Source organism: Primulina eburnea, chromosome 4 (assembly GCF_022965805.1).
Source record: "Primulina eburnea isolate SZY01 chromosome 4, ASM2296580v1, whole genome shotgun sequence".
Classification (NCBI taxonomy): Eukaryota; Viridiplantae; Streptophyta; class Magnoliopsida; order Lamiales; family Gesneriaceae; genus Primulina; species Primulina eburnea.
In genome coordinates, this window is record NC_133104.1 from 1,527,889 (window position 1) to 1,554,647 (window position 26,759).

At 34.5% G+C, this 26,759-nt stretch overlaps 3 protein-coding genes across 5 annotated transcripts; all 3 read left to right on the forward strand.

Annotated features, from left to right (window-relative positions):
- Positions 1-6,244: 6,244 nt before the first annotated feature.
- On the forward strand, positions 6,245-7,090 carry LOC140829663 (E3 ubiquitin-protein ligase RHA2A-like). The gene has a single exon (XM_073192967.1). It carries the CDS (start codon positions 6,306-6,308, stop codon positions 6,813-6,815), a length of 510 nt encoding a protein of 169 aa, XP_073049068.1. The 5' UTR covers positions 6,245-6,305; the 3' UTR covers positions 6,816-7,090.
- Positions 7,091-12,232: 5,142 nt separating this feature from the next.
- LOC140830504 (amino-acid permease BAT1 homolog) lies at positions 12,233-16,248 on the forward strand. Its single transcript, XM_073193856.1, has 8 exons — positions 12,233-12,735; positions 12,861-13,121; positions 13,905-13,923; positions 14,004-14,223; positions 14,303-14,484; positions 14,859-15,148; positions 15,223-15,352; positions 15,814-16,248. Exons 1-8 carry the CDS (start codon positions 12,596-12,598, stop codon positions 16,159-16,161), a joined length of 1,590 nt encoding a protein of 529 aa, XP_073049957.1. The 5' UTR covers positions 12,233-12,595; the 3' UTR covers positions 16,162-16,248.
- Positions 16,249-18,291: 2,043 nt separating this feature from the next.
- Positions 18,292-24,874, forward strand: LOC140830505 (uncharacterized). Of its 3 annotated transcripts, none has more exons than XM_073193857.1 (7): positions 18,292-18,481; positions 18,594-18,669; positions 18,744-18,805; positions 18,902-19,056; positions 22,453-22,663; positions 23,634-23,806; positions 24,560-24,874. In XM_073193857.1, exons 1-6 carry the CDS (start codon positions 18,479-18,481, stop codon positions 23,799-23,801), a joined length of 675 nt encoding a protein of 224 aa, XP_073049958.1. In that variant the 5' UTR covers positions 18,292-18,478; the 3' UTR covers positions 23,802-23,806; positions 24,560-24,874. The 3 variants fall into 3 exon arrangements, with proteins under 3 accessions (XP_073049958.1, XP_073049959.1, XP_073049960.1); XM_073193858.1 differs by having other exon boundaries at positions 18,911-19,056; XM_073193859.1 differs by lacking the exons at positions 23,634-23,806; positions 24,560-24,874 and adding an exon at positions 23,351-23,578.
- The last annotated feature ends 1,885 nt before the right edge of the window (positions 24,875-26,759 follow it).

The following is a 26,759-nucleotide window of genomic DNA, read 5'->3' on the forward strand; positions in this document are numbered from 1 at the left end:
TATTAAAATTGTGATTTTCCCATATTGTAGCGATTATGTATCATAATTCATATATTGTAGAAAAGTTATTATTTCAAAAAATAAGCTATAAACTTATTTATGAAATTTCACATGTAACTAAGCTCCCTTGTTGGTGTGATCGATCCTTTTCGAGAGAGGTCCGTTGAGAGATGAGTGCATGATCCTGTCCATTTCTTGGGGTAAGATGAGAGCAAGTGGCTCCTCTTTGGTGTCGCATTATTGAGAACGAAATAATCTGCTATATTTTATATTATAATTATAATTATAATTTTTGTTACATGAATGCATATGACTAATTTTAATAATATTGTATTTACATTGTCAGACAATGAAATTTCGGGTGAATTATATCATAATATGTTTATTTAGTATGAAACATTTCATAAAATATAAGAAGGATTTCATTCCATGTTATGGATTAGTTGGGATCCATAAACATCAATATGTTAGTTGTCTCACATCAATTAGATAAAATTCCTGAGAATTACATATATGGACTTGGATAATCCTCCCTTCTTGAGCTAACTTTTGGGGTTGAGTTAGGTCTAAGTTCCAATCATAGCATGATATCAAAGCCCAAGTTCCACAGTTATATGTTGGACTGTCCATAGTTGGGTCATGCTCCAAATGTTCATTATTGGGCGTGAGGGGAGTGTTAATTGTCCAACATCGGTTGGATAAAATACCTGAGAGTTGCATAAATGGGTTTGGACAATCCTCTTCCCTTGAGCTAGCTTTTGGGTTGAGTTATGTCCAAGGTCCAATCTTTACATGGTATCAGAGCTCAGGTCCTACCATTATGTGTTGGTTTGCCCATAGTTAGACATCCGTTATGCTCATAATTGGATCATGTGTAAACTTCACGCTCTAGATGTTTATTCCTGGACGTGATGTGTGTGTTAGTTGTCTCACATCATTTAGATAGAATTCATGAGAGTTGCATTTATGGATTTGGACAATTCTCTCCTTTTGAGTTAGTTTTTGAGGTTGAGTTATATATAACTTTTAATCTTAACAAACTAATACAAATAATTTATTAAAATACACATTTTCTGAGTTCTACTTGCTTCTAAATGTTTACCAAAAACGAATTCTCAAGTATAAGTATCATATGTTGTAGAAATACACCTTTTTACAAAAAAAACAATTTCTATATAAACTTATAATAGTCACTGTTTAACTTGTGAGACGAGGTGGTAGATAATACATAATATAGAGTTGATAAATCAACATACCTGAATAACTGAATATTTTATATCTGTAACTTTTTTAATAAAATTTAAGTCAAAATTCGGATAAAACAAATAAGTGTAATTAAATCATTATCACCAAATAATATTTTTGTATTCGATCATTAATCAATAACCGTTCCATTTCACCGTATTTAAGAAAAAACTAAGGTTTTCGAAAAAATAAATAAAACTAGAGATCAACACATTAATAAAATAACTTAGATGTGAAACATATTATATTTCTTACATTATTGATAATATGCAAAATGAAGAAATAAATAAATATTCGGCGTGGAAAAATCAATAGTTTGGCCCCCGAATCTTAATATATATTATCATTTTTTCTTACAGTAGCTGAAACGTGAGCAATCTTTGACTTTACAACTTATAACTCAAATACACAAACATAAGTTCATGATCTTGCTAATCCAACATTTATACTTTCTCGGGTTTCATCATATCTGAAATTTACAATAAATAGGCTTAATGAGGGAATAAAATTAGGCTTATATTTTTATAACTAGTAAAGTGATAATATATCAGCGCAATAATACAATATGAGATGACATGTAATAATAATAATATGTCGTTACGAAAATATCTAGTCAAGTGATTCAAATGTGTAGTAACTGTTCAGGACTCTGAAATGAATAGAGTAAGCTAAAGAGAAGCTCCTACCAACAATTGTTGTAGCACTTTTTCCCATGTACCTAAGTAGGATCCATAAAATCGATCATTTATGATACAAAATAAACTCGTATTTTCCGAGGCGAAGCCACATTGTCTAGTAAACTAGAAATCCGATACATAGCCGCTATCAAGAGCTCTAGTCATCCAATCAGTCAGTAATCGATCGGTAATCAGTCAAGAGCTAATAATTCCATAAATTTAATATGATGAACAATATCACCGGTGAAATCAGAAATGCACAATATGATACAATAGATACAGAAATAAATAAATAATTATGAAATTTATGGAAAATTTCAGGTTGGATGTCAAAAGGGGTTATAACGAAAGAAATCAGTAGTAAAACATCACCTTGGTAACTTACTATTTTGTCTCGGTTTCAATCTCAATCCAAGATAATTTCTTATAAATATAATTTGAGATATTTTACATTATTTACTATCAGTAGTAGGAATTAGGATTTTTAAGGATCATTTTTTTTACCAAATCTATATCGGGTAGTTTTGAATAAATATTTAAAAATTCATATTAATTTATATATATGTCCAGAGATTACTAAACTTTCTAGGAAAGCCTAAAAATAGTTCATAAATTGGCGAAAATTGCAAATCATCGATTCAATGTGACTCGTTAGGTTCATGCACTAGTGCGTCAGCACGTGTGGCCACTCCACTGGCCACGCACGATTGAATATTTTTAGAACGATGTAAATTTTGTACGATTTACAATTTTGTGTTTAACACTTTTCGAAATTTGGAACAAATTAATAGCATAATTTTTGTGATTAAATGCGTCACATTTTATATATTTATAGGCAAACTGAAATGAGGTGACTCATTATACATAACCAAGTGTTAGCCTCACTTAGTGACATCTATTTTCATTAAACTATGGACATCTATTCGCCATTAAATTGTTTAATTAATTAATATTTTCAATTTTAAATTTTGTTTCATTTAATATATTTATTTTAGAAATATATTGTAAATTGATTTAAAATTCATTTGAAGGATAAAAAAATTCATTTCATATAAATAAATTATTATTAGTTAGAAATATTTTTATTTTTTTCATCTCAACCTTTTTTTTACTCGCATCGATCTCCATTTTCACTCAAGTGCACTGCGTTTACGATGACTACTCCATCACATAAATTATATTATCAAGAAACAGTAATAAATTCACGTCCAAATCCTGAAATGTCCCGAATGTTCCACAGACTTCTATAATTATTATTGAATGAACATTATAATATTTAAAATATCGTTATCAAAATACGTGCAGCTCATTAATGAACTGGTCGTGAACATTTTTAAATATCTTTATGCAATAAAAATATGTTGTTTGTTTGAATTTGGAAAATAAATATATATTTGTTGAGTATATCAATAAAATGAGTCGATATAATTTATATCTATCATAAAAATTAATATTTTTGACAAAAAATATTAGTTTTTCATAAATTTGAGTGAGACTGAAGATCTGTCTCATAAAATTGATCCTTAGACGATTTCATAAAAAAATTATATTTTTTAGGGAGTAATTTTTTATGATTATGTTTAAAGTAAAATTTTTTAGCGCACTAGCTCGCCATTGTGGGTGTGGAAGCAACCATGTTATTCAAATGCAAAAGTTGGCATAAAGACTGCAATCAATCCAAACATAAAATTATATGTATATTTAATATTTTTTTACAAAAAAATCGAATAGAGCTTCTGTGAGATGGTCTCACGAATCTTTATTTATGAGACAGGTCAATCGTACCGATATTCACAATAAAAAGTACTAATTTTTCATAGATGACCCAAATAAAAGACTCGTCTCACAAAATACGACCTGCGAGATCATCTCACACAAGTTTTTGCCAAAAAAATCATGGACTTGGCTATTTGAAATTAATATTTTGTTGTTGGATGTACAAACCTTGAAAGTACAGTATTTGATGAATATTATTATTTTCCCCGTAATTAATTTTTCCATACATATTTTAAAAGTGCTTAAGTCAGGTAATTTGTTATAATAAAGTAGTCGGAGATTTTGGCAAATCTTCTATTCATTATTTAATTGCCAAAGCTAATCTTCACCGACCGGCCAAACGCGTGTTTAAATGTTTATTTATTATTAGAATATTCAGATACAATTATTTATTATATACAACTCGGTGTTTAAATTTGAACCATTCAAAATTCAATTTATTATGATTTGGTATGTATATATATATATATATATACACACACATTAGCCGACCTTTTGATTTTGATGGTGTAGTCAAGTTCTTGCCATTCGTCATTAATTTTTATAATTATAATATTATTTTCGTTACATATATAATTATAAAAAGACTGTAAAAACTATGTAACGCATAGTCGGACACTAATTATAATATGAATAGGTCTCTTGTGAGACGGTCTCACGGATCTTTATTCGTGCGACGAGTCAACCCTACCGATATTCACATTAAAAAGTAATATTTTTATCATAAAAAAATAATATTTTTTAATTGATGACTCAAATAAGAGATCTGTCTCAAATTACGATCCGTGAGACCATCTCACACAAGTTTTTGCTTACGATAATATCGAACTAGCCGTTGATAGGGTGAAATATATATGTGTGGTTCACAATTTTGATAATAGTTTTCCGATAACACTCATTAGCAAATTTCAAGAAGTGATGATAAACAAAACCTTAAAAAATATATTTCAGTACATCTCGAATATGAGTGTTTCGTTACCTAGCACAACCCCGTTTCATTTTCAATTCTATGTTTTCAGATTTTTTAATCTATATTTACCAACACAAATTACGAATTGTTTCAAAATATCACTGAAATAGTGTATATTATAGATATGAAAAATCCAACTAAATGATATCGATGGGAGAACCAATCGGGTCGTGCAAATTGGAACATTGGACCTTGAAAATAAAGCATAATAGTATAAATCATTAATTGAAATCCCGACATTTGTGAATCAATCCTCTAATAAATTAAATTATACAAAAGACAAAAAAATTACGAAGCAACTCAATTGTGTGTAGCTTACGATATATATTGGATGAGCGATCTAGGTGGAACCAAGTGGAAAACTTCCCATTCCCATTTTTCCTGCTCCTTTTCACACGTGGCATGTCAAAATTTTATGATTAGATTTCTTGTGAGACGGTTTCATGAATCTTTATCTGTGAAACGGGTCAACCATACCGATATTCACAATAAAAATAAATACTCTTAGCATAAAAAGTAATATTTTTTCATTAATGATCCAAATAAAATATCTGTATCACAAAACATGATCCGTGGATCGTCTCACACAAATTTTTGTCAAATTATACATGTTGAATTGGGAGAGAGAAATTTGTTATAAATGAGATTTTAGCTCGATAATTTATTTCAAATTTGGGGTTTTTGTGTCCTATGAATTATAAACCATATAAGTATATCAGCCTTGTTAATATTAAATAAATTTATACCTCAATTTTACATTTTTTTGGATATTTTTGGAATTGAGCTATATGTCTATACTATGTTACATGTATTTTTTAAAGAGTTTTTTTTCAAATAAAATGCAAGAATAATTTTATAATTTCAAATACATTTCACACTCAAATATGTAACTTTCATTTTACATATCATTTTCTCTAATTCAATACATATGAAACCCCACTTTCCAAAAGAACACAAACACACATGCTAACCTTAAAAAGGTAGAAAAACACACACCATCATTCATAAATCATATGATAGCTTATTAAAATTTTATAACCATGCACAAATTTACTTAGATTCAAATTTTTTAAGTATTAAATGTATTCTAGATTATTTTATGTCCACCATAACATAATATGATAAAGTTCAATAAATTTGATATGATTCTTGGATTGATTTTCTATTCTTTTTAAATAAAGTTTGTATCCCAATGAAGTTTTAATATATGTTTTAGATCATTATGTTCCGTGAAATATTTGAAATTATTCGAGATGAAATTGAAAGACAATAAATCAAAAAAAAAATAAACCAACCAATCCACTGCTCTAAATGCAATGTTAGACTTTTTGTATCGAGCTATCAAACTAATCATAAACTATATTTTTAAAAGTAAATTATCTGCCATAGTTGGTATTTTAATTTTAGAAGGGCACTCAGGGTTTTATTTTTATTTTTTCAAAAAGAGTGAAGCTGATGTAGACTGATGGATCAATAAGTATATTAAATTTTTTAATCAATATATTTAAATCAAAATTTTGATTATATATATATATATATAATTTTTTGATTATATATATATATATATGTAGCTAGCAGCTTCTCTGTCATGTACAGACATACACACACACACAAAGCCCACCTCCTTTTGTAAATTAATGGGTTTACAGAACCAGCTGTCCGACCTGTCATCGGAGTCGGTCCTCACATTAACGGTGGTGCACATAGCCAATAGCGTGCGTTATCTCCACGCCCTTCTCTCCACTATCCTGCACACATTCGGCTTCTTCTCTTCCCGCTTCGAGCATGATCGCCATCATTTCGGGGACTCCATGTACGGCGTCGTCGGCTCCGGTCTGGCGAGCCTTGTTCTCCTCTGCGACCAATTGAATCTGAACCAGGTTTGCTCGTACACGAAGCGATCCGAAGACGACGCCGATCGGTTCGGTTCGGACTGCGTCGTGTGCCTTAACCGTCTGGGTGAGGGGGAAAAGGTGCGAAGATTAGCGTGCTGCCACGTCTTCCACAAGGATTGTTTCGACGGCTGGCTGGACCACCTCAACTTCAACTGCCCGCTTTGCCGTCAGCCGCTGGTGTCTGATGAGGGCGTGACCTGCACGCAGAGGCGCGTCGCTGATGACCTCCTCGCGTTTTTACCGATCCAATGAAGGCGCACGCTTTCCTTCCCGGCGCGTGGAGGTATTTGGCTGTGATTCCTCTTGAGAGTTTTTCCGGCTGGTTTTTGAAGAGTTTCTACTGAAGCTCTTTTTCTCCTTGTGTAAATAACAATAAATAGTTATTAGATTGTAGTAGTTTTTTGATGGATTATATTTTGTTATAGATAATTTAATCTTTTTTTTAGTAAAAATATTATGTTTACTGCCATTTTCCATGTAAATCTTATGATAATTGATTAATAAAGTCGATTCCTAATTCCTTTCAAGATATTTCAGTTTATATGGAAATTAATTTTGCAATAAAATGTAATTAGGTAATTTATATATTTAAAATGCAACATTATCGATTATTTATTTTCAAAGTTTTGGACGACTGCGGATTCAAAATCTAGTTGTAACATCCCGATTAAAAATATAATTTGCCATCACATATAATTCAACTTCTAATTCTGCTTTTGTTGATAGAACTAATTCATAGATAAAATATTGCGAGATGTGATAGTTTTTAAACAATTAAACTATACTTGTTAGGGAAAAACATGGTCAGACGGTTCAAGTGTAGTTGTGAGGTCTATTGGCACAAGATAACCGTGGACGACACGTCATATTGTTGATGCAAGGTTGTTTAACGGATTATTTGAATCTGGATTTTGGTATATTTTATGTAACAATGATGAAATATGAAGAGTGAGTCTATGTGAGACGCAGGATCATAATCTGTGAGACGGGGCAACCAAACTGTTATTCACAATTAAAAGTAATACTTGTTAGGACCAATTGGAATCCGAACTATCTCCACACTGGTATGATATTGTCCACTTTGAGTTTTAACCTTCATGGATTTGTGCTTTTGGAACAACCAAAATGACCTCATACCAATGAGATATCATTCTATCTTTATAAACCCCATGATCTTTCTCTAGATCTTCCAATGTGGACTTGTGGTTGCATCCAACAATCCTCCCCTCAAACGAAGTTCCACTATTATTCCATCGTCCGAGCTTCCCCTCAAGCCTTATTCATCCTCCAATCGAGGTTACTCCACTTCACTGCGATGGAGCGCACGCCTTACATGAATACTGGGAGCATTAACCACCTCGAGAGTTTAATCAAGGATTTTTACCGGGAGCCCTCACCTCCTTCGTTTAGATATCGAGGATTCTACCCACATGACTCGATCTAGACCATGGCTCCGATACCACTTGTTAGGACCAATGGAATCCGAATATCTCCACACTGGTATGATATTGTCCATTTTAGGTTTTAACCCTCATGATTTTGCTTTTGGAAACACCAAAAAGGTCTCATACCAATGGAGATATCATTCCATCTTTATAAACTCATGATCTTTCTCTAGATCTTCTAATGTGGGACTTTGGTTGCATCCCAACAATACTCTTATCATAAAAAATAATACTTTTTTATGGATGAACCGAATAAAAGATCTGTCTCACAAATTTAACCTGCGAGACCGTCTCACACAAGTTTTTGTCAATATTAAATATGTATTTATTATTTACACATTAATTATTTTAATTAAAATTGAATTCAAATGAGTATTAACATGAAATGATATAAATCATATCAGAATTAAATTTAAAGTTTATGATCTTAGTTATCTAAAACTACAAAAATTACGATTAATATATTTGAAGTTAATGTATTTGAAGTTTATCAATTCAAACACAACCTAAAAGAATTTTATATTACCAAATTGTGTCAATGCTTGTTGGATAGATATTAAGAAATTGTTATTACAGTTTGTTTTAATTACAAACAGAGAAGGATATTCGAACTTAGAATATTGTCAAGTTGGTAGAGAACGAGATCATATGGGCTACAAGTTTGGTCTCCAAATTGTATTCATTTGACATCCGAACAATGATGGTAACTTGTATGTTTCATAATTGTTGGCTAGAATCTCAAAAATGAATACTAATAAGTTGAGGTTAGTATAGAACATTATTCTATTAAGAAGATTTATATAGTTCTTGTTACTTCGCTAGTTGGTGATCTTCTCCTATGAAATTTTATTTGTGATAACAGCACAGTACAAGTAGGTCTCTTGAGGTGTCAATTATCAGCATATTTAAAGCAGTAAATATTTTTCTTCTTACTTCTCAACTTTGATCTACCTCGTCTTCGGTTTTCATTGGAGTCACGGTCTATAAATTTTTCTCCTACCATCGGTAAAGCCTATACATGCTTTGAAGTTACTAACCTATCTTTTTTATTTTTGTGTCCGCTTTCTTCTCCAAAAACCTAAGTTAAGACAACGCCGATTTTAGATAATCTATAAAGACATTGTTGGTTAAATTGATGATAAGTTGTGTATATGAATCTGGTAAACTTTGAAATAGAAGATCTGCACGTTCATTTTCCTCTATTTTATGCCTCGTAGAAGTGAGCTGGGTGAATAGAGTATTTAGTGTGTTGATATGGTCGGTCATCGATGATGATTACACAATCTGAATAGTATAAAACCGTCTCTTTAGGAAAATCTTGTCGTAACATGACCTCGTACATCTTTGTCAAATATCTTAGATAATTTTTGCTATTTTTATCTCAGATATACTTGATAGTTGATAGTACTTTGTCTGCTATAGTCAAGTGCAAATTGACAACAACATTATAATTCATCTCATTTCACTTTACATCGTCCGTCATTTCCCCTTGTCTATCTCTAATAGCCGCCAAGGAGTTCTCCTTTCTTAAAATTGCTAGTATCTTTATTTTCCACCACATAAAATTGCTTTTATTGAACTTTGTTATCTCGTAGATATCCGTCATTATGTCTACAACATTTAATAGACTGGACAAAATAATCACGTCTTAATAAAAATATCAAAAAAAATCTTTTTTTATGTGGAGATCAGTTAGGCTGTAACCACAGAGCATACTCAAAATTTTAAGAAGTTTTAAACTAAGACTCTGATAACACTTGTTGATCCCACGTGCAATAACTTGATATAATAAATATGAAAATAAAAAATAATTTGGATACCGAGATTTACGTGGAAACCGCCTAAAAAATAATTAGGACAAAAACCAAGAACAAGACGAAAGGAATTTCACTATAATATTTTGTGTTATACAATCTCGCGGCCTTGCACAATAGGAATAGATAAAACATTGTTTCGATCAGCAGGGCTGTTCCCTCCTCTGTATTAGGGCTAAAGGATAAAGATCGTTTCTCGTAATTGGTCAGTTGGCCTGAAGCTTTTTCATAAACTAACAGATATTGGTGTATTCCAGCACAAGTTTCCAGAGTTGCTTTGAAAAATATAAGGCTGTCATCAGAGACAAAAAGATGACATAGCGAGGGCCATGATCAAGCTATGCGAACTCCGGTGAATGCTTTGCGATCTTCGTGGTTTATGAGGAGGGAGGATAACCCTTAGGTACATAGAACAAAGAGTTACGGAGAGAGTGGGTCTCCTGTCTGAGTCCCCTATCCGATGTTAAGTCCCAACCAATTCTCCATTAGTGAAAATGAAAACTTGACAGAACGCACACTGCCCATCACCCTTTGGATCCAGATAGGAGCATAACCCATTTGATGCATTCTTTCAACAAAATTCCACTCCACTCTATCATAAGCCTTACTCATGTCTAGTTTTAATGCCGAGTAGCCACCAGTTCCCACTTTTCTACTCTGTATCCAATGAAGGCCTCAAAACCCGACATAATATTTTCAGAGATTAAGGGCCCTAGTATGAATGCACTCTGGATTTAAGTTTTGGGATATGAGTAACAATAGTCTCATTCCATTCATTATGTGGTTCCCCCTCGTTCAAGATTTCAAGTGCAGCTGCTGTTACATCCCGCACAACCACGTCCGATAATTTATGGAAAAAGAAGACAAGCATACCATTGGGACCTGGGGCTTTATCTGGGTTCATGTCAAACAAATCAATCCCTACCTCCTCTGCTGTGAATGGCGGACATAATATTGAATTCAAATTATCATCCACCATCGGTTCAACACAGTCGAGCACCTGCCTCATGTTGTTATCTGTAGGATTTTGTGATGTGAATAACTTGGAGAAATAATCGACTATGATCTCCCCAATGCTGTTTTTTTGCTTGCCGAATAGATGCTTGACGATGAAAAAACCTTGAGTTATTTCGTGACAATCCGGCTCAGTAGCCCAATGGGGTTCAAAGCGGAACAAAATGTTGTGATGGCTCTGCTAATTCTTGACAGCCCCTAGATCCAAGATAATTGGTTGGTGATCCGAATGATAAAATTCCAGAGATTGAACTCTTGCTGTCGGATACATCAGACACCACTCGAAAGTGCCCATACATCGATCTAGCCTTTCAAAGATGAGTCCCTCGGGGGAATAACGATTGACCCAAGTGAAGAATTCCCCACTCCCATGCAGGTCCTGTAGTGAGCAATTGTTTATAGTATCCCTAAAAGCTTGTGTTTGGTGATAGGGCCTGGGATTTCCTCCTACTTTTTCTCCACCATAACAGATTTCATTGGCATCCCCCTACCATCCAAGGCAATCCAGCCAATTCCTGCAAGCCTCTTAAACGGTGAAGAAGATTCCAAGAGTGCTTGCGGCAGCTAGCATCAGGATGGCCATATATAAACCTGGTGAATGTCCATAGTTTCTCTAAGTGCTTCACTGTACAATCAATATGACCAGAGGTGAATGAAAGTATAGTAACGTCAAGCGGATCTTTCCAGAATAAGATCAGACACACACTTTTACCGATGCAGTTAACCACGAGCATACCCGTAAAGCCAAGAACATCTTTCCTCCATCTGCACCTAGATGAAAAGGGATGGTGTCTTTTCGGCCACAAGCCGCTTTAGTTCCCAGAATGTCCATTGCTTTCCAAGCTCCCGGACATTCCAAATAATGCAACTCATTGTTGTCAGCCGGGCAGCTGAATTAAACTTCAACTACGCCCCAACTTCCATAAAAATTCGATGTATCATTTAATTCTTTGATTCCCATAGATATTTTGACAATGTCATCTCCACTGGTCAGGTTTGTATTAATAAACCTATGAAACACGCATATGGTTTCCCCACATCAACCTATATATAACCTTCTTGGTTGACTCGGCTTCTTACATGGGAAAAAACAATATTACTGAATATTTATTATATAATTTTTTCATATTGTCGATTTAGGTTTTTTGGTCTCATTTGGTAAATAAATAACACACATAACTTTCAAATTATGGAATAGTATAGATTAATTGCGAAAGAATTCAATACGTGTCATGTCTCAATAACGTCTTAATAATTTTTGTGAGATATCAAAATCTTGCCTTAAATTTAAAGAAGGGCCCTCGAGCTCGACCACGTAAAAAAATCAAAACAAATTTTTAAATAAATAAAATAAATTATGTGGGTACGCGCATCCCAACTTCAAGGACAGATTAACGGCAATGAAAGAGCTGACCACTGAATTTTCGGGAAATGAAATGATATCCTGTCATTGATTTTTTCGGATTCCCCATTCCCCGGTCTTCTGCTGGCTTCCCTTGACCATAGCTTGATTTCTCCCTTAGAACACACACGCAGAATAGTAACTTTCTTGGAAGATTGCCACCTAATAAACCCATGTGGGCAATACCATTTGGACGTGATCTTGAGAAGGAAGAGTAATCCTTGGAATATTCATTCATAGAAAATAGGGAGAGAGGTTTGGATTCGAGTGTGATTCTTTTCATTCTTTGAAAGAGGATCACCTCTGTATCCCCCTCTCTCTCGAAGGAAGGTTAGAAGACAGGCGGGGAAGGAGAAAATGGGGTGGGAGCGGGGAGGAAAGGACGATCAACCTATTATTCGATCACATGTTCCCCCAAGACCCCATAATTCTGCTGATTCAGGCCATGCACGTTTACACGAGCTTGGCTACAAACAAGAACTCAAGCGTGACCTCTCGTAACTTTTCCTTCCTTGTTTCCAATCCATCACAAGAAATTATTTCTCCTTGTTTATGATTTTCTTGATTTCTTCGTCACTAATTTTTTATGGATTTTTTGTGGGTTTTGTCTGGGGAAGTGCAGAGTGTTGTCAAACTTTGCCTTTTCGTTTTCCATAATTTCAGTGCTCACTGGTGTGACAACACTGTATAACACGGGCTTGAATTTTGGTGGGCCGGTTTCTATTGTTTACGGATGGCTGATTGCGGGTGTTTTCACCATGAGTGTTGGTTTATCCATGGCCGAAATTTGTTCATCTTATCCTACTTCTGGGGGACTCTATTATTGGAGTGCAAAGCTTGCCGGCCCTGGTTGGGCACCCTTTGCCTCATGGATCACTGGATGGTAATTTAAGTTTTATTTTTGGTTATGAACAAGTTTCCAATTTTAATCGAATCGTGCTAGTTCATGTGTTGTTTTCTCACGTCAATGCCATAATCGGTGGTTCTTGTAATTTATAGTAGTTTGAGGTGGTTGACTTGTTAGTTGCCGTGGTACAAAAATATACCCGTTTTCACTTTCTTGGATGTGTCTATTATTGAATGTGCTATCATTTGACTGCCCTTGCATTTCATGAGTTATATACTCAAGCAAATGCCTTTCTGAGAGCAGTGCTACCAAAGTTTGGTTACTTTCTACCCTCTTATTCTCCTTTTCCCGGGTTATTGAGTTCTCTTGTGTTCTTTGGTTGTTGTGTTGACTTGGAATTAGTTAATCTTTGCCATAATTTAACTTGTAGTAAACACATCTTCAAGCTTATTTTATGCAGCATTGTATCGTTGGTGGGATCTGATAGGATCATTAGCTTGATTGAACTTCTTTCTATTTCTATATCCAACGTAATCGTTTGCGCTGAGGATGACAGATCATTGTCTTCTATATCCAACGTAATCTTTTGCGCTGAGGATGACAGATAATTGTCCTTATTTTACTTAATCACATTTAGGCATATAATACGATTTACGTATAATTTATTGCATAGAAAGTACAGTTGTTGACATTGAGTTGATTAATAATACCTAAATTAAGCCTTTCATGCTCATGTTAATGGAATATCTTCTGCCTATATAATCTTATGTATCTTTCATATTTGATATAATTCTAAATTAATTTTTCATTTTTCTGCAGGTTCAATATTGTTGGACAGGTACTCTTGAGCACTTTGTCTTTACATCTCAAAGTTCCTTTATAGTGTGTGAATCATTTATAATATTATTTCTTTGGCAGTGGGCCGTTACAACGAGTGTAGATTATTCGCTAGCCCAGTTGATTCAGGTAATAATTCTCCTCAGCACAGGTGGAAAGAATGGAGGAGGATACGAGGCTTCTAAATATATAGTTATCTTGATCCATGGTGGAATTCTATTCTTACATGCTCTCTTAAACAGTCTACCTATCTCTTGGTTATCCTTCTTTGGACAGCTTGCTGCTGCATGGAACGTGTTAGGTAATCAAAATAGTGAAAAACTTTGTAATGATATTTAACAAGTATTTTTACAGGTATCCGTATTCTTTCGTAATTCCAGGTGTTTTTGTTCTTATGATCCTCATTCCCTTGGTTGCGACTGAGAAAGCCAGTGCCAAGTTTGTTTTTACTGACTTCAACACGGATAACGGGGCAGGAATTAACAATAAACTGTACATATTTGTTCTCGGACTTCTCATGAGTCAGTACACGCTAACAGGATATGATGCATCTGCACATATGGTGAGTTCAATTGCTAGCTTTTTCGAAATACTGATAATATGTCTCCACTTGGACCATTTTGAGTTGTGTTAATCTAGAATGATATCCTTCATGTGTGGGGAAATGTATTCGAAATTAGTCACTTGAATTGTGTTGTTTCGTCTTGAAGGAGCAAATGTTTGTGGTGACATGCAGATTGCAGAGCTATTACACATTTTGATGTAGATTTTGAATTGTTAGATATGGTAAAAAATTCAGGGGATTTGTCTTTTTGAGGCATTATCAAATTGATTTTTATTTTTAAAAAATTAATGTGCTTCTACCTCCGCACACCAGAAAAATTTATGTGCTTGTTGAACCAAGCAGTCATTTTTTGTAATGATTTCTGTGTCCAGACTGAGGAGACCAAGAATGCTGATGAGAATGGACCAAAGGGAATTATTAGTTCAATTGGCATATCCATACTCGTTGGTTGGGGCTATATACTTGGAATCACTTTTGCAGTGACCAAAATCCCAAATCTTTTGAGCTCAGAAAATGCTGCCGGTGGTTATGCCATTGCTGAAATATTTTACCAAGCTTTCAAGATTAGATATGGAAGTGGTGTTGGTGGTATTATTTGCCTTGGTATAGTAGCCGTTGCCATATTTTTCTGTGGCATGAGTTCAATTACAAGCAACTCCAGGTAAAAACACTCATTTTCTTGCATTTACAAGTAGTGATTTTGTTATACAAACCTAATCTGGATTAATTTTGCAGGATGGCTTATGCATTCTCAAGAGATGGTGCCATGCCATTGTCGAAGTTTTGGCATCAAGTAAACAAGCAAGAGGTACCCGTAAATGCAGTTTGGCTGTCAGCTATCATAGCGTTTTGCATGGCATTGACGGTATGATTGACTTTTTTTTTTCTCTAAGCATTTCACATATGTTAATTATGTCAGATTTTCAACGCAGATGTGGCCCAATATTCCCAGTATGTTTCTTGTGATGATCTATCTCATTAAGATATATGTGGAACCACTTTCAGTATACCTTAAGTACAAGAGATAGAGACATAAGGGTTGTTGGCCTGACTCCCTTGGTCGAATACAATAAAATACCCATTAAAACCCACATAGACAGTAAAAATTTGTAGGTTTTTTTTTCACCACCCCTCTTGCAACGAGTTGTGTGTTCTCTTCAGTTGCGGGGCCTGGAAGGGAGGGGGTAAAAATATTTATAAGACAATGTGATAGGAAGGGGGTGATTGACCTACCTGGCCCTGGTTAATTTTTTCCTTCATTGCTGGTTTTCTTTCTTGCTCACATTCCTTGTGTCACGTCATAAGATTTTTGGTTTATGTTTGCAGTCACTTGGAAGCATTGTAGCATTTCAAGCCATGGTTTCAATAGCCACAATTGGACTCTACATAGCCTATGCATTGCCAATATTTTTTAGAGTGACTTTGGCTCGAAGATCATTTGTTCGCGGACCTTTCAATTTGGGACGATATGGGAACGTTGTTGGTTGGATTGCAGTCTTGTGGGTGGCAACAATATCTGTACTCTTCTCCTTGCCGGTCGCCTACCCTGTTACCAAGGAAACTCTCAACTATACTCCTGTAGCTGTTGGAGGTCTACTTATTCTTACAGTTTCTTCTTGGATTTTCAGTGCTAGGTACTGGTTTAAAGGTCCTGTTACAAACATAAGTAGCTGAAGTAGCTCAATTATAGGTTGAATTCTTTTGGCATTGAACCGCTAAATAATTGCAAGTGTTTCGTTCTACGTTATGTTTCTTTGATCACCACGAATTATTTTATTACTTGCGCAAGCTCTGCCCCATGTATGATGTAAGATTACATAAAAGACATGCTAAGTATATAAACTTTGTAGAAGGCTTCGTAGAAATCCATGCACGTAGAATAAAACACGAACAAATAAATAGTAGTTGAATGTGCAATCTACAGCTCTGCAATTCCGACATGACAAATTAAGCGTTGAGCATTCGGGGTAAGTATTTGGGAGCTTAAATGCCTAGCAAAGCAGCTTCTCTCAGAGAGCAGTCGGAGATCAACCAAACTCGCATGACACATCGTGCTATCGAGAAGTATGTAGTCGATATATGGACCTTCTCTTCATATCCCAACGCAATTTTCGGTCCCTCGTATCTATATCTGTATTAAATATAGCAAGAGTAGAAACACCAAATTTAATAAATAATCGCTTAATTCGTTAAGTGATGGGACTAATACTAATACAAGTATTTGATCTTGATTAGTTGTTGTAAGTAAATATGAATATATACCTAAATAATACGTATCCACTTAAAGTGTGATGTAAGTATCTGCCAATTGTTATAAGTACTACTTATTTCCTAAGTTTTGGTCAAAAAAATTGGTGAATGAGGGCAATTAATTTCATGGATTAAATATTATATTCTCGATCAAACTAAAAAATTTGTGTAAGACGATCTCATGAGTCGTATTTTGCGAGACGGATCTCTTATTTGGGTCATCCACAAAAAAAAAATTACTTTTTATGCTAAGAACATTACTTTTTATTGTGAATATCGGTAGAGTTGACTCGTCTCACAGATAAATAATCGTGAGACCGTCTCACAAGAGACCTACTCAAGATAAATTAGTATTCTGCAAAGGATCAAAGGTAATTATTGGTGCCGTAGGTTGAAAGTTTCTCAGTTTAATTCCCTTGAAGTGTATTTATGTTGTTTTTATTTAAGATAGAATTAGGAGTAATTAAGGTTGGTGGAGTATTCTATAATAATGAAGAATTTTATTTAAGATAGAATTAGGAGTTATTAAGGTTGGTGGAGTGTTCTATAATAATGAAGATAATACTAATATAATGCTTAGTAGTTAAGAACCCCACAATATCAATATTTTTTAAATGAAACAAAATACAATAAAATAAAATCTCAAAGATTAACTTTCAAAATTACTTTAACCTCATAATATTTCACAAAAAAATTATTATATATAAATAAAAATTTAAACATGAATTTAGTTAAGCATACACACAAGATCGGTCAACGACTTACAGATTTCGAGCGATGCTTGCAACACGAGAGTAGTTCAGACTATACTCTTTATGACTTGTTTATGAATTTTTCAAGACATTTTTCATAACAATGTTTTAATGAGATGATTAGGAGTGAGTAAAAGATGTCTTACTCTTTTTCCTTCAATGAATTTTTGTCCTATTGGGTTTTTCTTATTAAAGTTTTAATGAGTCGTATCCATCGTCAAAAGAACATAGAAGGAGAAATATCTATTGTCGTACTATTTTTTTCGCAAGATTTTAACGAGGCAACACCCGACTTTCAATTAAGTTTTGAAGCAACAATATTGTAAAATGAAATATTCAACGAAGTAGTAGTTGTGTAGATTATCATCTGAGCGAGATGTTGTGATATGATTGTGAAGGTAAATGATTAATCACATATATAGATTTTCTGATAAGATTGGTATCTCAATCTTTCTTTCTATAGACCTATATTCTATCATTGTATCTTATGAATAGAACTCTCAATTATGAATAAAATCATTCCGAGTTATTCTCTAAACTCACATTTTTATATTTAACATACAAAATCAAACAAAATTCATTTAAAAATGAATGTAAAATAGAGACTTGGTCAATAAACCTAATTTGATAGCAGCCCATTTTGGATATAAAATAAAAAATAAAAATTGGAGAGGTGTCAGAGAAAGAAAAGTTTTGTTATTTGTGAAACGGTGTTACGAATTTGTAAAATAAATCAATCTTATTCATATCTAAAAATAAATAATATTTTTATATAAAAATACTTTTCTCTGTTCAACCAAATATTCCCGAGAAAACATCATTTGGGATTTACTGTAATCCAATCAATTACTACATTGCATTGATCGAATCAATTTGAAAATTTTCGAAAAAATGCGCATATTTTTTTGGAGCAAAGTCCCTACTGGATATCAACTCATTCAACCGACACTCAACAGTCATTCTGCTTCAAAGAGAATATAAATCCGTCAATGGTGGGATTAGTTTCAGTTGTAATCTTCTGTAGGGTTCTAACGGTGTTGATATTCTCTTTTGCCCTTTCGATTTTTTATTGTTTGATAATTTCGGTTTTATGTTTGTTCACAGGAAGATAAGAACGAAGAATTCGAACCCCTTTTTGATTATACTCGCGTTCAGCCACGTGACATCGTTTGCCTTGACGGTCAGTTCCCTTATATATGTGTAAATATGTTATGTAAAATTTCTGTGGTTCTTTCTGATATTTTGGAATTTTAGATGATAGTGAGGATGCGTCACCTGTAATTTTCTCGAAAAGGCGGAAGATTTCAGACGCTGAGGTAAAAAAAGTCTCCAATTGTGTGAAAAGATTGATTTTCCCCCCTTTTCGTATACTTTTGTTTGGTTGTATTGTGTTTTAAAATGGGGACTTTTAGGCAGCGAAGAAAGTGGCGGACGCGAGTGTGAAAGATGCTAAGGTGGTAAACCTTGATAAGGAGGAAGATGAAGAAGACTGGCTACCGCCACCGCCAAAGAGTTTGATTGATTCGGATAAAACGCTCGAGGAGGGCTCAACTTTGAAGGCGTTGAGGTATAGCTTGAAGCATATTATATTACGTACTGTTAATATTATTCTCCTTTCTTACATAAACTTGATTAGAAGAGGTTGTAGATAAATTTCTGTGGCTGTTTTGTATTTGGAGATTGAAATCAAAAATTGAAAGCGCTGAATATAGTGAAGTGGATTATGAGCACTGCGGTTGTTGTTGGGCTAAATGCTAATGATTTTCTTTACCTTTTCTCTGTTTGAATAATCATTCCCTTGATTCTAACTGCTGCAGTTCTTTGCTTTCCAATATACAACAGAGAAATTGACCATTGGAATTTTACCCTACTTTCTGTTGGTTATTCCACGTGGAACTTGTTCATCCCATCTTATTTTAACAACCTCCAAACTTTGCACGACTACCACTAAGATTGCTTAAAAAATTCAAGCTTCCCGACCTTGTATCCTGTCCCAACCTCCATTCTGCTATCAGGAGCCTCCACCATACATGCCAATGTCGTCGCATGTTTGAACTCCTAGTACCATGTGTCGAACTTTGGCCAGCGTGTTATTACCATTTCCAAGCGTGATCACATTCTGGTTGATTTATTTCAAAGTCTTCTGAAGATTGATAAAACTTGGACTCAGGTACAACTTGATTAGATAGAGTTTGCCACGTGGAGAACCTTTGTGCACATGTCTAAAGCTCATGCTTGCCTCAAACGTTCAGCTACTGGATGTTGGGTGGGTTCATGCACATATGCATTCTCTTTGGGTTTTTAATGTTGGGCCTTGAGAAAAATTAATACACAAAAGCAACATCTGTTAAAGGAGTTTGAAGTGAAGAGTTTAGGGGGCACCAATTATATTCTTGTTCTAAGAATCATACGAGGTTGATAAAATCAAATTATCGATTGTGTGTACTTAGAGAAGGTTCTATACAAATTTCTAGAGTTCGAAGTGGTAAGTTTAGTACTTTACCCTCGACTAGCCACTATGCACTAATGAAAGAGTAGTTACCAAAACTGATGAGCAGTAAGATATATTTATTAACACACGTGTACAATTTAGTTAGCTTAGCTAGTCATTAGTTTGTTAGTTAATTGACAAGGGAACTTAAGTAGTTATGAGGAGAAGTTACCAGCTTGTACATGTATATATTGTATTGGAACCATCAATCAAACATACACAATTATTTTTCTCAATCTCTTCTTCAATGGAGTTCTGCTACAAGCAATATGGTATCAGAGACAGGTTTTACCCTGTTGCCAAGTTGGTCACTGTTAAGTCACTGTTAAAGTTCTACTTGCTGTTGTTGCCACTAAAGGCTAGCCTCTTATCCGACATGACGTCAACAACTCATTTCTTAATGGTGACTTGAATGAGAAAGTCTTTGTGGATCTACCACTTGGTAATTCTCAACGGGGAGAGTCCAGCTCTTTGATTATGAAGCTGGTATGTCACTTACAAAAATCAATATGTGGATTGAAGCAAGCTTCAAGACAATGGTTTTCATGGTTTTCCAAGTTTTCCAATGCCTTACTTCAGTTTGGTTTCAGCCAATCCAAGAGTGATTACTCCTTGTTCACTAAAGGCTCAGGCATTTCATTTGTGGCACTGCTTGCATACGTGGATGATCTTATCATGACTGGCCCATCTCCTACTGTCATTGAATATATCAAGATATTTCTCCATGGTCATTTCAAACACGAGGGCTTAGGACCTCTTCTTTATTTCCTTGGCATTGACCTTCTTGAGGACATTGTTTTCTTGGCTTGCAAACCAGTCCCCACTCAGTATGGACCCACAAGTGCAACTCAATTCTTTTGATGGTGACGAACTTCTCGAACATTCAGAATATCTCTGACTTATTTGGTGCCTATATATCTCACGCTTTCTCGTCCTGACATCTCCTTCACTGTTCACAAGCTTAGTCAATATATTGCTAAGCCTCGAGCACCACACTTGTAGGCTGCTCACCATTTTCTTTGATATTTGAAAGCTTTTCTGGCTTAGGGACTTTTCTACATGGCCTCTTCATCTTTATAGTTAAAGGCATTCTCTGGTGGTGATTGGGCTGCTTGCTCTGATTCTCGAAGCGCTTACAGGCTTCTGCATATCCCTCGGCGAATCATTGTTTCTTGGAAGGCTAAGAAACATGTTACAGTCTCTGATCTCATCCGCAGAGGCAGCATATCGCGCTTGAGCAACAACAGCTAGTGAATTAGTTTGGCTCGAGCAACATCTCTCGGATCTCTCCATATCCACTCCATCGCCTGCACTCTTGTTCTGTGACAATACGGCTGCGATCCACATTGCTTCTAACCCCACATTCCATGAACGTACCAAACATATCGCAATCAATTGTCACATTGTTCGCGACAAACTCAATGCTGGTCTTTTCAAGCGCCTACCCATCTGGTCTTGGAATCAGTTGGCTGACATGTTCACCAAGACACTACCCTCGACGATACTACTTCCTCTACTGTCCAAGATGGGCGTCAAAAGTATTTTCCGTCCACCTTGAGGGTAGTATTTACACACATGTACACTTTAGTTGGCTTAGCTACTTAATTAATAAGGGAAGTTAAGTAGTTATGTGGAGCAGTCACCAGCTTATGTGTGTGTGTGTGTGTGTTGTATTGGAACCATCAATAAAACACATGGACTTATTTAGATCTTGATGTGTGCTTTGATTTGAAGCTTTGGGGAGCTTGACATTGGAGTTTTGAGATTTAAATTTAATTTGAATATTTGTTTTATGAATAACATTACAAATTTTTTATAGTCTTTGTTGATGTAGAACTTGGATTCAGGGTATATTTTAACCTCTGGCGCCACTACATTTAGTCTAAAGTGGAAGTAAAGTATATAGCTAGATTTCATGCTTTTGAGAGGTAACTGATCATGCAGCACCTCAGTTGGTCTTCATGATCATTGATGATGCATTCTCGAGGTTTGGTTTGTTTTGGGTTTTATGTGGGAGACTAAAAATTTATGAGTATTGACATTTTTATGTAGGTCTTCAAATATGAAGTTGAAGTTTCTGTACGTTTGTGGATCCCTAAATTAAGATACAAATATTTACAGATTCTCTTTTATTTGCATCTGAAGTTTCTAATTGCGTAGTGCGGCCTATGGCTTTTTTTCTTTGATCTGTGGAGTTTAATGAAATTTTGGTCCATTATTGACCTAAAGACACTGAAATGGTTTTTTTGGCTCTGCTATTATCCTAATCAATTATGGTCTTTCACTAGTACATCCTGAATCAGTATCACTTTCTATTATTCATAATGATGTTTTTTGCTTGTAATGCTTTGGGCAAACAGTGACGTTTTGTATTCTGTTCAGTTTAAGGTTTTGGATTCTTATTCGTGAAATAGTCAAAATGTCAAATGTATCAAATTCTCCCTTTTATTGATAGATGATTGATCATCTTAGGTTAAAAAAGCAAGAGTTGGCATCATTTGCCCAATCAGCTGAGGAACTCGTTCAAGCTGTTGAAGAATCTGTAAGGAAAAACCTTCATGCTTCGTTACAATATTCTCCACAAAACGCAACTAAGAAGACACTGGAACCTCCTCCCGAGAGAACGAAACTTGTTATATCCATCCAGGACAAAGATGGGCTGAAGCAATTTCGGGTTTTCATGGTATGTGATGTTTTGCTTTAAATGAAGGTATTTTTTATCATTGGGAAAAAAATTGTGCAACTATTCCTGTGTTTTGAAACCGAGGTGAAAATAAGGTGGTTGCAATGCCCAGAAAACCTACAGGGCTTATGTTTTACTTTTCCAAGATACCAATTCAAGAAACAAAATCGTCATTTTAGCATTATTATTTGAACCCGATGGTTGGACTGCCATTTCATAAATTTGAAGTTGTGAATGGTGAAAGGATGCATGGATGGTTGAAAAACAAGTAGTTGAGGTGTTTTGAGACGTAGGACAAAATTCACGTTTGTGAATTGTTGCTTGTGGTGTTAAATATTAGGTTTAGATGAAGTTGCAAATATGAGGAAGAGAAATTATGCTTGAAAATGTTGGGTTAAAAGGATGGTAACGGGGAGATGTGTGACATTAGGAAACTAGGATAACATGATAAGGAAGAGGCTCTGGAAAGAATTTTTTACCCAAGGAGATGTATACAATTGTTGAGGAGTAAACCAGAAAAACTTTGACCTACAAACTACAAAGTATACGCTTATTCCTTTTCTAATCGCCTTTTGTTTGATTAAAAATAAAATGTGGCATAAGCTATACTTCATCTTGCTCTTTTCGCCACATTTTCGACAATTACGGTTTAAAGTAGGTTAAAAACTTTGCTCCCCTTTTTCTCAGGTGGCTTCAAATTATACAAGAGCTGAAAGGTGTTTATGTATTGCTGGAGGTGTGAAATATTTGAATCTTTTTAACAAAGTTGCATGCAGGAGTAATAAAGTATTTTAGTTTGATGGCCACTACTTTCTACTGCTAACTTGGTCGTGACCAACTATCTATTGGTCCGATCCTCCTGCAAATCTTGCCTATTCATTTTGCAACTAGTATCTGCTGTATATTATGCTATATCATGCCTTACATGAAACCAAGTGTTGGTAAGAGTGATCTCACGACCTTTTTGTAGGATGATAAATTGGAGCGACTCTTCAAAATGTATGCAGACAGAATAAAGCTCGATGTGAATACTTTAGTCTTTTTATTTGATGGGGATAAAATTAGTTCAAGCGCCACGCCTGATAGCCTCGGAATGGAGGAAAATGACATCATCGAGGTGCATGTGAAGTCGAGTTGATCCAGGTAAATATATATTCTCATACCTCTGCCAAGTACGTGCTAACTTGTTCTTGGTGAAATACCTTCTGTCTTGCATGAGACAAATCCAACTGATTCATACTCCTAGAAAGTGGGATTAGACTATATTTCATTTTGAATTTACCTGTTACATTATGCTACCTGGTGCCCGTGTTAGACTTTAGAAACAACCAACAAAATTTGCAAAGAAAATCAATGAATGAACACGCCATTTACTCAGAGAACTCCTACTAACCATTTAACAAGGCTATGCATGATGAAAGTTGTATTATAATCCACTTCTACATACTAGATGGCAGAGTCCTTCAAAATTTAATTTTGAACAGATGAAGAATAAGAATTCTAGAATAATTTTAAAAAAAAAATCAATTTTTTTGAAATAAGATAATTGCACGATTCTATGATTTGGCTTGTAGGGAAACCAAAAGAGACTCTGCTTTTTTAATCTAAATTTCCAATTTAGTTTTGCAGATATAAAAAAAGATTGTATTAACTTAACAGGCATCTGTTTAGATGGTTGTCGAAACATCACGCAAGTATGAGAACATAGAAATCAAGCAGTCACTTTTAAATAAAATCTTATCATGTTTATGTACTAGCAATACGTGTCCTCTGTACACTATATTTTAAATGACACCAGACCACAAATCTTTTTATTTATTTTTATATTAGTTTCCACTGCCATTAGTTATTGTAACCATCAATTAGTTAACTTCAAGGTTATTGATTTTGTTTCAGGCTGTTGGATCATCAGAGTTGCTGGATTCCTTCCTATCTTTTCTTCCTAAGAGCTTTACAAGTAAGCCTTGTTTTGGATGACTTGTATATTACATCAAACTCATTGCTATCATCAGCCATTATAGACATGAAACTGTTTGTTTAGTGATGCTTTGTGCTCCTTTTGATTTGTCATATGGACAGATTTATATAAAAAAAATTAGCTAGATCTCAAACATATCTGAAATATGTCATGGTTAAACAACTAGAACCCAAGTTATTTTATATACACAATTAACCGAAATTTCGCATATATGTATGCGCCTATATTGTTTTGATGTATACTACTGTAATATAATCCATCGAAAATATTTGAGTTTTATATAAAACATATATGAGACTTGTTATCTATCTATTGAGTCGGTCTCTTGTGAGACAGTCTCACAAATGTTTATCTGTGAGACGGATCAACTTTATCTATATTCACAATAAAAAATAACACTCTTAGCATAAAAAATAATATTTTTTCATGGATGACTCAAATAAGAGACTCGTTTCACAAAATATGATTCGTGAGACCGTCTCACACAAGTTTTTGTCTTATCTATTTTGTGTTTTCTTTGCCGTAGAGATCCAAGTTGTATATGATTGTTTGGGTATGGTAATTGGTAACATTTAAAAAAGGGATTTGAATCAATTTATTTAAATTTAAAATTGACGCGTTGGAGTCCAATTATTTGTGATAATTGGCACCTAAGGCGACACATAGGCTCTACTGGAATCAGCCAAAATGAAATAGACCGTAGCACAAAGCAAGCAAAGGGAATAATTCGGACCCAGTTATCACTTGTTGGAGACCGGGAATCATACAAAATTTAAATTATATTACACTTTGAATATCTTTCTTTTGGATTTTCTATGATACATCGGATGATTTGTATTTGATACAATCTCGAATCGTCCGAATCCTATGATTACTAGGGTCCATTCGGTTAGAACTATCCATGCATGCTTATTTTTCTATATGGATTTTTTGTTTCCATATCCGATCATATAATAAAACTCTATTTTAAAATTTTGAATATAGTTAGTTCCATTCCGTCGATAAGATTTCCGATTTTTCGATTGTTATCCCTAATGTCTTAAAGATTTAGTTTCGAACCGGATCGTGTTTGATCAACCAATATTCACATGAATCGCAATTTCTTTAATGACAATTATCTACGTTGGAAAAAGTTACCACTAACCAAACACTTTTGCTCCCATGCTTCCCTACCGGATCCGATGCTTAGGCTAGGCGTGTACTCTTAGTTGTTGCCAACCATTCTTGAAATCTAAGTTTTTTATTCCAAAAAATATTTATATCAATTCAACATGGAATTAATTGTTGGCACCACTTTTTCTTTTGTGTACTTAAAATGACGTTGGAATGGTAATTAATAACAACATAATAATTTCCGGATACAAGAATCGATGTAGTCAACATCTGACTATAAATTAGCACTGATCCGTCTCAAATATAAATATTATATATTTTTCTTCATCGGTTAAAAATATGTAGTCAGATCCTTATATTTAATATTATTTTCTTGTTAAATAAATCAATTATTTTCAATAATTTTTATATTATATTAAAATACTCATTAAATAAGGGAGAGAACACAAATAGACCTATATATATTGGACTGATAGGTGAAGATAACCATTATTTTAATACACAATATCTGAATAACAAGATTTATTTGAAAAGAATTTAATTTAATTTAAATTTTTAAAAACCTTGGAGCAGTCAAATATTCATAGGATTAATGGGGAGATTAAGAAATGCATTAAAGATATAAAATTGGTAGGGTGGTTAAAAAGAGAAAGCTAGAGAGTGGTGAATCTTGAAGATATTTTGTAGGCTGATTTGGGAAATTAAGGCAGCGTCTCGAGGTCACGCGCCGCTACCTGTCCCGGAGGAGCCGACAGTGAAAACACACTTTTGAAATATTGCTTTTCTTTTTTCTGAAGCCAAATGATGGGTCGCATATTCGATTAGGCGTCGATTGAGTATCCAATGATTGACCTTATTTCACTTTCTTCCCCACGCGCAGCAAAGAGCGTGTCCTGGCGCATTTTGACGGAATATGCTGTGTTTGGGTTTATTCTGGAATTATATTTAGCAGTGTTCTAAAAAACTCGTTTAAACTTGAAATTCGATAAAAACGTCTTGTTTCGG